The sequence below is a fragment of the Octopus sinensis genome, linkage group LG1 (assembly GCF_006345805.1).
Source record: "Octopus sinensis linkage group LG1, ASM634580v1, whole genome shotgun sequence".
NCBI lineage: Eukaryota > Metazoa > Mollusca > Cephalopoda > Octopoda > Octopodidae > Octopus > Octopus sinensis.
Window position 1 is genome coordinate 14,607,995 of NC_042997.1, and position 16,812 is coordinate 14,624,806.

Below are 16,812 nucleotides of genomic sequence, written 5' to 3' on the forward strand. Positions count from 1 at the left end.
GTAATCAGTGTATTAGTCAAGCACTTTCAGTACAACTGTACTAGAATTTTGTAAGACATATAAATGAACTTTCATCTAATATATTTATATAATTACAATTGTCTGAGGTTTTTTTTTATCCTTTTGAATTTTGTGACAAAACAAAAATAAAAAACAAACCTTGACCTCTTGAGCTAACTTTACATTGCCATATCATTCTATGATTTTATAATACAGTTTTGTACTTATTTTCAAAGATACAGGTGAACTTATCAGAGAGATATGTGCTTATTGACACAATGCACTCTACAATTAACTATTACAGGATAACCAACTAAATCATCAGACAGTACTTAAATCAACCAATGCAATTTCAATTCCAGTTGACACCTCTCAACTCTACCATCAGAGTCAACACAGATCTGGTCTGAAACTGATAGAAGGAACACTGCTTCTTCACCATAAGAAAATAACATAAAAGATAACAGTAACCAGAAAACACGTTTTCTAACCAAAAACGTAAACATTAAGAAATGAACAAACAAATCTTGATAATAATCTTTTTGGTAATTATACCAACGATACATGCTTCTCTAAAGTATCCCCCACACTACTTACAACTATGGCGTATCTTAGCAAATAGCAAGAATTTATCTAGTTCACCATATCATGATGCTGAAGGCTATAATTATCTGGACAAACTGTCTACAAATAAATATCTTCATAACAACAAGCATGAAATTGAGAAAGCTAAGAGTTTGATTTTTGATGATATTTGTGTGAAAATTTCTTCCCTTAATGTATCAAAAAAATGTTGTGAAGATACCAAAACATTTCTTGGATCCCTTGTTCACAGGTACCCATGGGCACTACAAAGTAAGTTTTATTTTTATATTACTAAATTTTCGTCAGTGTTTATCAAATCCTCACCTCTTTCCATATGTAGCAATGTTTATAAGACATCTATACCCATGTTTAGTTGTATAGCTGGTGCAGGAGGTAATTGGGATGATTTGCCTAGAGCAATGCTTTTATAAGGGCAGCACTTTTGGGTTATAATCCTGTATAAATGGCAGCAAGGGGCTGGGGACCAGGAGCAGCAGATTCAATTACTCTTTGGACAGCACACACCCTAGCTGCACCACTGCCTACTTTCAAAAGTATATGACAGATATGAATGGTCCAAAGAAACTGTAAGGGATCTGATACCACTATGAGACTAAATAAATGTATCATACTGTACTGTCATCGTAAGTAAAAGGCTTACTTTTTGTAGAGTGGTACTTTTTATCCAACAAATTTTAGTTTCTACTTCAATACCATAACATTGGATATGATACCATAACATTAGATAATGTTTCCAATCTTGATGATACAACGTGTCTGTTCTCTTGACAGAACTGCAATACTCTTTCACTTGTTTCAGTCATTTGACTGGAGCACTGCCTTTAGTCAAATCAAATCGACCCCAGGACTTATTCTTTGTAAGCCTAGTACTTATTCTAACGGTCTCTTTTGCTGAACTGCTAAGTTACGGGGATATAAACACACCAGCATCGATTGTCAAGCAATGTTGGTGGGAGAGGGGACAAACACAGATACACAAACACACACACACACACACATATATATATATACATATATATGATGGGCTTCTTTCAGTTTCCGTCTACCAAATCCACATACAAGGCTTTGGTCAGCCCGAGGCTATAGTAGAAGACACTTGCCCAAGGTGTCCCGCTGTGGGACTGAACCCAGAACCATGAGGCTGGTAAGCAAGCTACATACCACACAGCCAATCCTGCACCTATAACTTACCACACAGCCTTTAATTTCTAATCATTTGCTCTCTTTAACTTCAATTTTATATATTCATTTACATGGTGGTGCTCCAGCATGACCACAGCTGCATGGCTGAAATGAGTAAAAGAGTATGTACATCAATAGGTGCAGGTGTGGTTGTGTGGTTAAATAGCTTGCTTCCTAATCTTGTAGTCTCATGTTCAATCCTGCTACATAGCATCTTGGACAAGTGTCTTCTACTATAGCCCAAAGCCAAATAAAGGTTTTGTGAATGGATTATGAGAATGAAAGCCCATCATGTACATATTCATATACATGCACACATACCCACATATGTGTATGTGTGTACATACATACATTCTCTCTCTCTCTCAGAGAGAGAGCAATAAGAAAATGGAAGGGATCAATAGGTGGCATTCAACTTTTAGACATTATTTTATGTCAATTTATTTATTTACTAAAAGGACAACTTTAACAATATACATATATGTATAACATACTAGCAGTATCGCCTGGCGTTGCTCGGGTTTGTTTCGACCCTTTAGAATTGGAATTTTTGAAAAGTAAAAATTTCGGATTATGTAGCTTGTTATTCTCTTTAAGTGAACATTTTTCTGGTTGAAATACACCGAAAAATGGCAACACAGCAGTCAAAAAATCGTAAAAAAATAGGTATTTTCATAGAAAAAAAGCAACTTTTTGATGTAAATAATTTTTGGTGTTAACATTGTCCGATTTGAAATTTTTCTTCTACGGTAGGAAGAGCAAGCCTTCTTCTATCATACTCTCAATTTTGGTCAACTTGCGCCGCAGGGTCTCGGAGGAGATAGTGTTAGTTGAAGGCTACCAAACCTGCCATACACAGACAACTTCAGCTTTATATATAGAGAGATTATGCTTTACATATATAATATATAAAATATAAAAATATCAGTAATTATTAGAATATATAACTTATAGCAATAGAAATTGGGATAATATCATACAGTTGTTTCACCCAGAGACAAAAATATCTCATTCTACTTTTATCCTTCCAGTGGACTGAAGTAATTAGTAGATGAAATTGAGGTACTTGGGTGTTTCTCTAGGCTTCGTCAGAGATTTTAGAAAGTACATAAGGTTAAGTTATAAATATAAATACACACACATATACATACTTTTACATCTTCATAAATATACATAAATACATATACCTACATTTAAATGTACATCCATACGTGCATGTATATGCATACAAATGAATTAGTTATTATTATTATTAGATGCATTATATTATTCATATTAGATAAAATATAAACAGAGGTATGAGAAAATTATAAGAGGACTAATATTGTAATTTTCAATAAATAGTCAACAGGAAGGAGTACATTTAGCCGGCTATCTAATAAACACTACACATGTTTCGATACAATATAGATCCACATATATACAGGATTTAAATTAAGCAACAGTTTACCTGTATAATGAGATCTAGTTGTATCTTCTCAGGTGATATATAATTGCTGTACCCATAAGGAAATCTTTGACTTGATGCCAACCCTATATATATATATATATATATATATATATATATATATGTATGTGTATGTATATATATATATATAGCGTTGGCCAAAAGTTACCCGACAGTAAATCAAAATTCCTTAAATACTTAATATTCAATTTTATTTATTCATTGCAATTATGAATGTTTAATAATTGAATGTTGTGAGTTAAAATTCACCGGTTTTTTTTTTGGTTTTTTTTCAACATTTGTCTATTTATTAGCAAACTTTCATATAAAATAATTTTTTGTTTTAATCTTGGAATTAAGCATAGTTTACAACTTCTTAAAAAGAACATTTAAAAAAACGTAAGTTCTGGATATAATCATCATCATCATCATCATTTAATATCCATTTTCCATGCTGGTTTAGGTTGGGCAGTTTGACATGACATGATTCAAGAAGCTGCAGAGCTGCATCAGGCCCAAATCTCAGCTTTGGTATAGTTTCTATGACTGGATCCTTCCTAACACCCACCACTTTACTGTGTGTACTGAGTGCTTTTTACATGACACCAGCACTAGTAAGGTCTCCAAATAAGCTGCAAAACAAAGGAAAAAGGAAACAAATTCCCCTCTATCAAGTAGGAGTGTATTTGAAAGAAAGAGAGATGGCTTTACATCAGGTTTTAAAAGCTTAAGTATGATAGACATATAAGCGAGCACAGGTGTCTTGCTAGAGGAGATACATGGCTGGACAGGAAGTTCATAGCTGGAGTACTTTTAGAGAGGAAGTACTCCGTCGGTTACGACGACGAGGGTTCCGGTTGATCCGATCAACGGAACAGCCTGCTCATGAAATTAACGTGTAAGTGGCTGAGCACTCCACAGACACGTGTACCCTTAACGTAGTTCTCGGGGATATTCAGCGTGACACAGAGAGTGACAAGGCCGGCCCTTTGAAATACAGGTACAACAGAAACAGGAAGTAAGAGTGAGAGAAAGTTGTGGTGAAAGAGTACAGCAGAGATCACCACCATCCCTGTCGGAGCCTCGTGGAGCTTTAGGTGTTTTCGCTCAATAAACACTCACAACGCCTGGTCTGGGAATCAAAACCGCGATCCTACGACCGAGAGTCCGCTGCCCTAACCACTGGGCCATTGCGCCTCCACTGGAGTACTTTTATCATGAGACTGTCTACAATCAGAGCTGACTAATTTTAATGGGTTTTTTCTTTCTTTCTTTTTTTTTTTTACTGAAAATTAATAATAATCAGAAAGATCCCCAGGTTTATACCAGAGGTAAAGAGAATAGGAGATTAGGACATTTATGCCTTTCTCAAGAATATTAGCATTTCAGGAAATAATATTGTTAGCTTTTACCTTTGCTAAAATATTAACTTTTGTACATGTGATTTAAAATTATGATTGAGTATGAAGAATATTTGGAGTAAGTTGTAATATTTCAGTTTTTTTAACAAGGTATAAACATTTCAGAGAATAAATGTATGTATCTTTTCACAAACAGGGTGGGCCAAAAGCCACACCATCATTTAAAGTATAAATATGTATTAAATGATAGTGTGACTTTTGACCCACTTTGTACATGTGTCATATATATGAGGCCTCATGGAACTGTTATTATAAATATAAATGAAGTAGGGTTTCTTCAGAGGAACTCCATTTTGGTCACTTGTATTTACAATCATAGATCATAGTGATCAAAAGGGTATGATCATGAGTATCAGGAACCAAAATAGGATTCCTCACTCAATGGAGTGCATAGCTCAGAAATCAGAGAGTTGCTCCTTGTTGAGGTATTTCTCCCATTGAAAGTTTACAGCTCTGGTACCACAGGTTGTCTGAGGAAAGAATCACAGGGCAGATTTTTATGAATGAGGCCAACTGGTAGGAGACCGAGGGGAAAATCACAAGTGAGATGGCTGAATAATATTCATAACCTTGGTTGGTTCCAGTTGGGAATCATGTTGGAACATTTATTAATCATTGCTTCTGACAGACTCTGAATGACTTATCAAAGGACACTGCTCTGATGACACTCACAGGAATAATGGGATATGAAGATGGATAGATGAATAGTTGAATGAATGGATGGATAGATAAATGAAGTGAAATTACTTTAAGAACTAAAGCATGATCATTGACTTGGTACAGCAGTAGCTTAAATCTCTAATGTAGCACTTATCATTAGATTGACACAAATATCGATCACCCTTAATTAAACACAAGATCACTTTGTCAAGGATGGTTACAGTTATTGAATTTATCCTTGTATCATTGTCATCATCATCATTTTTGTGCTTCATGCCGATTGCTAGTAAAGAGGTTGAATAGAAAAATTATGAACAACAAAATGGGGAAGACTGGATAATTGGAGGTAGAAAGGGTGATGGAAGAATGAGTACTGGAAATAAGAGAAAATTATGGGAAAGGAAGTATGATTTGGCTGGAAGAGAGAGAGATAGAGAGAGATTTGATGGTGTTTTATGACTGATTGCATTTCCTGAAGCCAACCCTTTTAGATGCCTCTTACAAAGTTAAGAACATGCTAAACCTATTCTAAAAATCAGAATGCACAGGCACAGGAGTGGCTGTGTGGTAAGTAGCTTACTTACCAACCACATGGTTTCGGGTTCAGTCCCACTGCATGGCACCTTGGGCAAGTGTCTTCTACTATAGCCTCGGGTCGACCAAAGCCTTGTGAGAGAATTTGGTAGATGGAAACTGAAAGAAGCCTATCGTATATATGTATATATATATATATATATGTATGTATGTGTGTGTATATGTTGTGTATCTGTGTTTGTCCCCCCCAACATCGCTTGAAAACCGATGCTGGTGTGTTTACGTCCCTATAACTTAGCAGTTCGGCAAAAGAAACTAATAAAATAAGTACTAGGCTTACAAAGAATAAGTCCTGGTGGCGATTTGATTCAACTAAAGGCGGTGCTCCAGCATGGTCGCAGTCAAATGACTGAAGCAAGTAAAAGAATAAATAATATTTTATTAGCATTTCTGTTATTTATTCCAAGGGAATGACTAGCTACTTTGAATATGGTGGGATTTGAACTTAGGACAAAAGAAGATCAAATTAAATGCTTTAATACATTTACTATATCACCCTGTTATCTGAAATTTATTTTTGCTCTTTCATCTAAAAAATATTTTCAAAATAATTGTTAAAGATTTTTACATTTTGACATTTTTCTTTTACAGTGCTTGATTCTTATGGGAAGCCACCAAGTGGGATTCTTGAAGGAGACTTCACATTTCCTGGTTCTTTTGATGAATGTAACTCTGCAAAAGTAGCTATTCCTGCCAACTCAACAGAATTTATGCTTCAGCCTTTCAAACCAAAATACTGCCAAGTCATCTTTCCAATCAAAGCACTCACAAGTATGAATGATATGGTATGTAGTCATCAAGTTAAAATAATCTATACTCTTTTACTTGTTTCAGTCATTTGACTGTGGCCATGCTAGAGCACTGCCTTTAGTCGAGCAAATCGACCCCAGGACTTATTCTTTGTAAGTGTAAGCCTAGTACTTATTCTATCGGTCTCATTTGCTGAACCGCTAAGTTACGGGGATGTAAACACACCAGCATCGGTTGTCAAGCGATGTTGGGGGGGACGAACACAGACACACAAATGTATACACACACATACACATATATAAATATATATGATGGGCTTCTTTCAGTTTCCGTCTACCAAATCTACTCTCAAAGCTTTGGTCAGCCTGAGGCTATAGTAGGAGATACATGCCCAAGGTGCCACGCAGTGGGACTGAACCCGGAACCATGTGGTTCATAAGCAAGCTACTTACCCACACAGCCACTCCAATTTTCATTAACCCTTTAACATATAAACCAGCCACATCCAACCCAAATGTTCTACCTGTTTTATGCTCAGACCGACCAGATCCAGCTTCTCACACCTACCCTGTAATGTCATTCTAAAAATATTCAATCACATCACTGAAATCTCTAAGCTACAAGATAATGCATGATGCATTCAAAGTAATGTGAATGTAAAAGCATCACATTTGATTGAGAAATCTGAATGCTAAAGGATTTATGAATCTTTATTATATTATTTGCTTTTCTATATTTCTGTGTGTGGAGGTGCAATGGCCCAGTGGTTAAGGAAACGGGCTCGCGGTCGTAGGATCGCGGTCTCGATTCCCAGACCGGCCGTTGTGAGTGTTTATTGAGCGAAAACACCTAAAAGCTCCACGAGGCTCCGACAGGGGGTGGTGATCCCTTCTGTACTCTTTCTCACACTCTTTCCTCTGTTGGCCTGCTCGCTTAGCCAGCGGGGTAGCGTCATTCGAAGGCTAAAACAATGCGAACGCATTGTGACCAGCGGTGTGTAACTACATCTGATGGACTGGTCGGTCACATGATGGGTCACGTGATATTTCTATGTATTTACTTTAAGAACTGGAAGGATTGAATCATCATCATCCTTTCTATTTTTTTTCTTTACATCTACATTTACCATGCTGGTGGCACATAAAAAGCACCATAGAGCGTAGTTGATGCCAGTGCCGCCTGACTGGCTCCCGTGCTGGTGGCATGTAAAAAGCACCATGCAAACGTGGTCGATGCCAGTGCCACCTGACTGGCACCCATGGTGGTGGCATGTAATATGTACCATTTGAACATGGTTGATGCCTATGCCGCCTGACGGGCTCCTGTGCCAGTGGTCAGTGGTCAATGCCAGTGCTCTATGGATGGATGAGGAGAGATGTGTGAAGAAGTGACACTCCCAAACAGTTGAAGGAATCCGAAGTAGAGGTAGGCCCAGGAAGAAATGAGATGGGGTGGTGAAGCATGACCTTCGAACGCTGGGCGTCACAGAGGCATTGACGAAAGACCGAGACCTCTGGAGATATGCTGTGACTGCAAAGACGGGCAAATAAAGTGAGTTCACAGCTGTATCCTACACCAGTTTTGCATAACCACCCCCAGCCCATTCAAAAGTACCTTGGATCATAGAGCAACCTGCTGTGCTTGAGAAGACCTATAGAGTCAAGTACATCAACATCAAAATGAAAATCAAGTGGAAATTGTAGTTGTGATACTTGTGCCGATGGCACGTAAAAAGCACCATCTGAATGTGACCAATACCAGCACCGCCTTGACTGGCTTCCATGCTGGTGGCATATAAAAAGCCATTGCCAGCCTCCTCTGGCCCCTGTGCTGGTGGCACATAAAGAGCACCAACTACACTCATGGAGTTCTTGGCATTAGGAAGGGCATCCAGCTATAGAAACACTGCCAGATCAGACTGGATCCTGGTGTTCAGCTGGTATTTATTTCACCAACCCCAAAAGGATGAAAGGCAAAGTCCACCTTGGTGGAATTTGAACTCAGAACATAATGGCAGACAAAATACTGCTGAGCATTTTGCCTGGTGTGCTAACTATTCTGCCAGCTTGCCACTTGAATAATAATAATAATAATGATAATGATAATGATAATGATGATGATCCTCCTCCTCTTCCTCCATCAACCCCAGTACTGAGCTGGTACTTATTTTATTGACCCCGAAAGGATGAAAGGCAAAGTCGACCTTGCCAGAGTTTGAACTCAAGACGTAGAAATGGATGAAATATCACTAAGCATTTTTCCTGGTGTGCTAACAAGTCTGCCAGCTCGGTGCCTTAATAATAATAATAATAATAATAACAACAACAACAACAACAACAACAATAGTAATAAAAAAAAGATTATCGGAAGGGTTTTGAGCTCTTGAACGATTACTGAAATCTTGTGGTTATCTAAGGTTACAAGAAGTAACCTGCTACCCACATAAATTCTACCAGGAATAAGACCATATATGAGTTGAGTCAAATAATAATAATATGTTGATGATTGTTGTTGTTTTTTAAGATAATAAGAAAAAAATATAGGAATTATAAGAGAGAGATAAATGAAATCATAAGTGATATGTACTCTACTTAAGTAGAGTCAACATCGATCAAAAGGTTAATTTGAGAAATTTTAGTTTAATTATATATACTAGCTATTTTGACCCCGTGCTTCATTCGGGTTTTGGTGGTGGTGTTGTTTTGTGCGTGTTGTCTCCTTTCCCCTTTCTTCTTTTGTTTGTCTTCTTTGTCTGGTTCCTTTTATTGCCCTCTTCTTAACCCCGCTTTCCAAAATCCCCCAAATTTTTACACCCACAATTAAAGATAACCACCTCTAGCCCCTGCAACAACACAAAAAGCCACCATTATTCAAACAGCGCAACCTGTCTATCCCATAAGACTCAATTTTTCCCATATTCTTCACCATGGCAACCAAGCGGTAGCCCCGAGTGACTTGCAACCCTTCTCACACCATTGCCCACCCCAGTGTAAATTTTCACGCCAATCCAACCCCATCTACAGATCCTTAAACCGTTCCCATCCCAAAATGAGACAAATAACCAAGAAATCAAACAACTTTTTCGCATTTCAGCTTTATAGATATTGATGGGAGTGAGCTTCTGCTTCTTTAGTTGAAGTTTCAATGTAGCTTTCACAAGGTGGTGATCTGCTCCTACATTGGTTCCTTAACAGGTTTGAACATCGATGCTTCCAATGAGCATTAATGCTAACAACATTAGTTTCATAGTAGGTGTTCCCATCAGATGATCACCATGTCTATTTATATAGATTGTTTTGTGTAGGAAATAGATGTAGCTGGCGAAAAAGTTGTTTATGTTACAGAACAATATCAGGCATTCTTCAATTTCACTGCTTTCTTTATTTGATTCAACAATCAGTTCAATGTCATTTTCTGCTGATCTTCATATTGATGTCACAAATAAGTATCCTGACATGAAGGCATGCGGCCAAGTGGTTACAGTATTCAACTCACAATAATAAGGCTGTGAGTTCCATTCCCAGCAGCATGCTGTATCCTTGAGCAAGACTTTTTATTTCACATTATGGGCTTCTTTCAGTTTCTTATTTCTTTACTGCCTACAAGGGGCTACACACAGAGGGGACAAACAAGGACAGACAAATGGATTAAGTTGATTATATCGACCCCAGTGCATAAATGGTACTTATTTAATCGACCCCGAAAGGATGAAAGGTAAAGTCGACCTTGGTGGTATTTGAACTCAGAACGTAATGGCAAACGAAATACCGCTAAGCATTTCACCCGGCGTGCTAACGTTTCTGCCAGCTCGCTGCCTTTCAGTTTCTTTCAGTCTCTGTCAACCAAATCCACTTTGGTTGGCCGAGGCTATAGTAGAAGATACTTGCCCAAGGTGCCATGCAGTGGGACTGAACCCGGAACCATGTGGTTGGTAAGCAGGCTACTTACCACACAGCCACTCCTACACCTATATGTGTATATATATTATGAATTTCATATTGGTTGGACATAAGCGTTCACCTAACAGCTTATTCAACCAAAGGTTGGTTGAATAAGTCATTATGCGAAACATTTAAGTCCAGTCAACATGAATTTTATTATAAAACTAGCAGTATCGCCTAGCGTTGCTCAGGTTTGTAAGGGAAATAACTATAAAGCATTTTTAGAGAGTTATAGCCAAAAAATAGCAAAAAAATGGAAAAAAAATGATGGTAAATTTTTTTTGAGAGTTAAAAAAGGTGGAGTTGCGTCCCCTAGACGGTCTGTGGTTTGGGTTTCTGATTCTCGACCCCATGTCAAATTTATCGATTTTTTTCAGAACTGGGGGAACTTTTCACAATTTTCGCTGCGTTAGTTTTGAATTATGACATTGGGCTATGTGTGTGTCAAGTTTCATCAGAATCGGTTGAAAGCCGTGGTCAGAGTGAGGGTACGAGAAAACAGACACACAGAAAACGCACCGACAAACTGCCGTTTATATAGAGAGAGATCTGATTCTACTTTCAGTTTTGAGTCACATATTACCTTACATGAGAACACGCAAGGGTTTGATGCAGGAAGGACATCTACCTGTAGAAAAATCTATCTCAACATATTCTGTCTGGTTCACGTAAACATGGGAAAGTAGACGTTAAAATTATGATGATACACATACACTCACACACACACATACACACACACACACATACTGACACGCACACACACACACATGCACATACACATGTATATGTATGTGTGTGTTGTTTTTTAATTTGTAAATTAAATTAGATCACATGAATAAACTAATTTGGTTGAATTGGCCTTTTGGTCTGTTGGTTTTTGGTTCGTTAGCACCCGAGAGTAATCCTTATCATCACGTTTCATTTTCATTATCTTTCTACCTATCTTTCTCCTCCTCTTCTTCATTATCAATTTAAAACTTCGCAGTATTTTCAGATGTGTGTGTGTGTGTGTGTGTGTAGTATGAAGTTCAACAAGTAACACTTGATCATTTAAGATAGTATGGATATTATTAAAATAATACTGTTAAAAAGCCTTTAGAAATACAGCTAGCCTGGGTTTCCTGGTTGAAATATTAATTCATTTTGCCATTTGTCAGGCTGGCATAAACAAGAAAATTTAGTAAATGTGTTTGAAATAACTGAGCTTTGATTTTGTATGTACATTTAGAAATGTACAGTGCAGGAGTGGCTGTGTGGTAAGTAGCTTGCTAAACAACCACATGGTTCCAGGTTCAGTCCCACTGCGTGGCATCTTGGGCAAGTGTCTTCTGCTATAGCCCCGGGCCGACCAATGCCTTGTGAGTGGATTTGGTAGACGGAAACTGAAAGAAGCCTGTCGTATATATGTATATATATATATATATATGTATGTGTGTGTGTTTGTGTGTCTGTGTTTGTCCCCCTAGCATTGCTTGACAACCGATCCTGGTGTGTTTACATCTCCGTCACTTAGCGGTTCGGCAAAAAGAGACTGATAGAATAAGTACTGGGCTTACAAAGAATAAGTCCTGGGGTCGATTTGCTCGACTAAAGGCGGTGCTCCAGCATGGCCGCAGTCAAATGACTGAAACAATTAAAAGAGTAAAGAGTAAAGAGTAATATCACAGAGCGATCCAGAGGGGATAATTAACTGCACAGGAAATATAAGCTGTGTTTTACAAGAATAAAAGGTTAGATAAACCAACACTAGAATGGGCTATGGTGTGTTTGGTGGGTAATCCTTAATTACTGCTATGATGAATTTTGTAAAATATGAACATGAAGCAGGAGTGGCTGTGTGGTAAGTAGCTTGCTTACCAACCACAGAGTTCCAGGTTCAGTCCCACTGCGTGGCAACTTGGGCAAGTGTCTTCTACTATAACCTCAGGCAATCAAAGCCTTGTGAGTAGATTTGGTAGACGGAAACTAAAAGAAGCCCGTCATGTATATGTATATGTGTGTGTGTTTGTCCCCCCAACATCGCTTGACAACCAATGCTGGTGTGCTAAGGTCCCCGTAACTTAGCGGTTTGGCAAAAGAGACCGATAGAATAAGTACTAGGCTTACAAAGAATAAGTCCTAGGGTCGATTTGCTTGACTAAGCCTAGTACTTATTCTATCGGTCTCTTTTGCCAAACCGCTAAGTTACGGGGACCTAAACACACCAGCATTGGTTGTCAAACGATGTTGGGAGGACAAACACAAACACACACACATATACATATATGTATATATGACGGGCTTCTTTTAGTTTCCGTCTACCAAATCCACTCACAAGGCTTTGATTGCCTGAGGTTATAGTAGAAGACACTTGTCCAAGTTGCCATGCAGTGGGACTGAACCTGGAACTCTGTGGTTGGTAAGCAAGCTACTTACCACACAGCCACTCCTGCTTCATGTTCATATTTTACAAAATTCATCATAGCAGTAATTAAGGATTACCCACCAAACACACCATGGCCCATTCTAGTGTTGGTTTATCTAACCTTTTATTCTTGTAAAACACAGCTTAAATTTCCTGTGCAGTTAATTATCCCCTCTGGATCGCTCTGTGATATTACTCTTTACTCTTTTACTTGTTTCAGTCATTTGACTGCGGCAAGCTGGAGCACCGCCTTTAGTCGAGCAAATCGACCCCGGGACTTATTCTTTGTAAGCCCAGTACTTATTCTATCGGTCTCTTTTTGCCGAACCGCTAAGTGACGGAGATGTAAACACACCAGGATCGGTTGTCAAGCAATGCTAGGGGGACAAACACAGACACACAAACACACACACATACATATATATATATACATATATATATATATATATATATATATATATATATATATATATATATATATATATATACATATATATGACAGGCTTCTTTCAGTTTCCGTCTACCAAATCCACTCACAAGGCATTGGTCGGCCCGGGGCTATAGCAGAAGATACTTGCCCAAGATGCCACGCAGTGGGACTGAACCCGGAACCATGTGGTTGTTTAGCAAGCTACTTACCACACAGCCACTCCTGCACTGTACATTTCTAAATGTACATACAAAATCAAAGCTCAGTTATTTCGAACACATTTACTAAATTTTCTTGTTTATGCCAGCTTGACAAATGGCAAAATAAATTAATATTTCAACCAGGAAACCCAGGCTAGCTGTATTTCTAAAGGCTTTTTAGCAGTATTATTTTATTAATATCCTTACTATCTTAAATGATCAAGTGTTATTTGTTGAACTTCATACTACACACACACACACATACACATCTGAAAACACTGCGAAGTTTTAAATTGATAATGAAGAAGAGGAGGAGAAAGATAGGTAGAAAGATAATGAAAATGAAACGTGATGATAAGGATTACTCTCGGGTGCTAACGAACCAAAAACCAACAGACCAAAAGGCCAATTCAACCAAATTAGTTTATTCATGTGATCTAATTTAATTTACAAATTAAAAAACAACACACACACACATATACATGTGTATGTGCATGTAAGTGTGCATGTGTGTGTGTGTCAGTATGCGTGTGTGTGTCAGTGTGTGTATGTGTGTGAGTGTATGTGTATCATCGTAATTTTAACGTCTACTTTCCCATGTTTACGTGAACCAGACAGAATATGTTGAGATAGATTTTTCTACAGGTAGATGTCCTTCCTGCATCAAACCCTTGCGTGTTCTCATGTAAGGTAATATGTGACTCAAAACTGAAAGTAGAATCAGATTTTATAATAAAATTCATGTTGACTGGACTTAAATGTTTCACATAATGACTTATTCAACCAACCTTTGGTTGAATAAGCTGTTAGGTGAACGCTTATGTCCAACCAATATGAAATTCATAATATATATACACATATAGGCGTAGGAGTGGCTGTGTGGTAAGTAGCCTGCTTACCAACCACATGGTTCCGGGTTCAGTCCCACTGCATGGCACCTTGGGCAAGTATCTTCTACTATAGCCTCGGCCAACCAAAGTGGATTTGGTTGACAGAGACTGAAAGAAACTGAAAGGCAGCGAGCTGGCAGAAACGTTAGCACGCCGGGTGAAATGCTTAGCGGTATTTCGTTTGCCATTACGTTCTGAGTTCAAATACCACCGAGGTCGACTTTACCTTTCATCCTTTCGGGGTCGATTAAATAAGTACCATTTATGCACTGGGGTCGATATAATCAACTTAATCCATTTGTCTGTCCTTGTTTGTCCCCTCTGTGTGTAGCCCCTTGTAGGCAGTAAAGAAATAAGAAACTGAAAGAAGCCCAGCGTATATATATATATATATATATATCATCATCATCATCATCGATTAACGTCCGTTCTCCATGCTAGCATGGGTTGGACGGTTCGACCGGGGATCTGGGAAGCCAGATGGCTGCACCAGGCTCCAGTCTTATCTGGCAATGTTTCTACAGCTGGATGCCCTTCCTAATGCCAACCACTCCGTGAGTGTAGTGGGTGCTTTTTACGTGCCACCCGCACAGGTGCCAGGCGAGGCTGGCAACGGCCACGGTCGGATTGGTGCATTTTATGTGCCACCGGAACGGAAGCCAGTCGAGGCGGCGCTGGCATATATATATATATATATATGGATGGATGGATGAAAGAAAGACTGTGAAAATACAGAGCTTGTATCTCCCAACAATGGGGAGAGGATAAGAGTTGAACAGACTCAAAAAATACAAGCTATTTGGTGAAGGAAGATGTAACACGTTATTAAGATGACCTACAATGAACCACAGACCAGATATGTAGTTGTTGCAAGGTTCCAACAAATGGAAAGTGACTTAATGATTCAATAATTTAGTAAATAAAGCAATAGAAGCTAAAAAGCTGACTTGGATGTGATAAGTGAAAAACAAAACTGAAAATAACAGGAAAAAAGCAGATGCAAAAGACTATATCATCATCATCATCGTTTAACGTCTGCTTTCCATGGGTTGGACGGTTCAACTGGAGTCTGGGAAGCCCGAAGGCTGCACCAGGCCAGTCAGATCTGGCAGTGTTTCTCCAGCTGGATGCCCTTCCTAACGCCAACCACTCCGTGAGTGTAGTGGGTGCTTTTTATGTGCCACCGACACAGGTGCCAATGAGGCTGGCGAACAGCCACGCTCAGATGGTGTTTTTTTTTTTGTGCCAACGGCCACGCTCGGATGGTGTTTTTTACGTGCCACCGGCACGGAGGCCAGTGAGGCTGGCACGGCCACGATCGGATGGTGTTTGTAACGTGCCCACAGCACGGAGGCCAGTCGATGCGGTACTGGCTATGGCCACGTTTGGATGGTTTTCTTATGTGCCACCGGCACTGGTACCACAAAAATACAAATTCCATTGATGTTCATCGATTTTGATACTCGAAGTATACTATATTTTTCTTACTTCTAGGTTCCTTAACCCATTAAAAGCTATAGTTCAGTTATGAATATTTATAAGTTTTTCATATTTTGATAATATTTCTTCTGTTATATTGCATATTTTAGTTGTATACTTGAAGAATACGGTAAATATGAAGTTTATAACAAAAGAGACATAAGAGACTATAAAGTCTTATTTATATTAGTTTTAAAATCTTTATCCCCCAAATGGGACATTGGCCATTAATGGGTTAACTTATCACCTGTCATCATATTATATAACTTTCTAATAATGTGTGTGTGTTCATATGTAAACTAAACAGCCTTACATATTTTTTTTTAGTTTGTTTTCTTTTGTTTGTGGGTCATATATATATGACTAAATATATATATATATCAGATGCTACATCTTCTAAGACACGAGTGTATTGTACATTTGTTTGGTTTGTACCACAAGAAAAACAAGTCATTCACACTTCTTAGATAAGAGTGTATTGCACATTTATGAGTTTTGTACCCCAAAATAAATAAAATTAGCACATACATATATATATATATATATATATATATATATATGATAATGTGTGTGTATATATATATATATATGAGAGAGCAAGAAATGGTACGTGATGATAAGTACTATACTTAAGTAATCAGCCAAAAGGCCAGTTCATAAGTTCACTTATGTAATCTTGTGTAATTCGTGTGTTATAAGTTTATCTGCATGTGTGCATGCATGTATGTGCATGTGCATCTATGCATATCAGGTTATTCACATGCATGCATTACAGCTGATATGCAGTTTGGTACAACCTGCTGCATGT

The 16,812-nt window shown here is 38.2% G+C and overlaps 1 protein-coding gene across 1 annotated transcript in view; it reads left to right on the forward strand.

Annotated features, from left to right (window-relative positions):
* Positions 1-241: 241 nt before the first annotated feature.
* LOC115218554 (nose resistant to fluoxetine protein 6-like) overlaps positions 242-16,812 on the forward strand; it is a 66,470-nt gene continuing 49,899 nt past the window's right edge. Inside the window, exons 1-2 of the mRNA XM_029788454.2 lie at positions 242-855; positions 6,502-6,695. Of these exons, the coding sequence (XP_029644314.1) occupies positions 513-855; positions 6,502-6,695 (537 nt within the window). The 5' untranslated portion in view covers positions 242-512. The remainder of the gene's footprint in view (positions 856-6,501; positions 6,696-16,812) is intronic.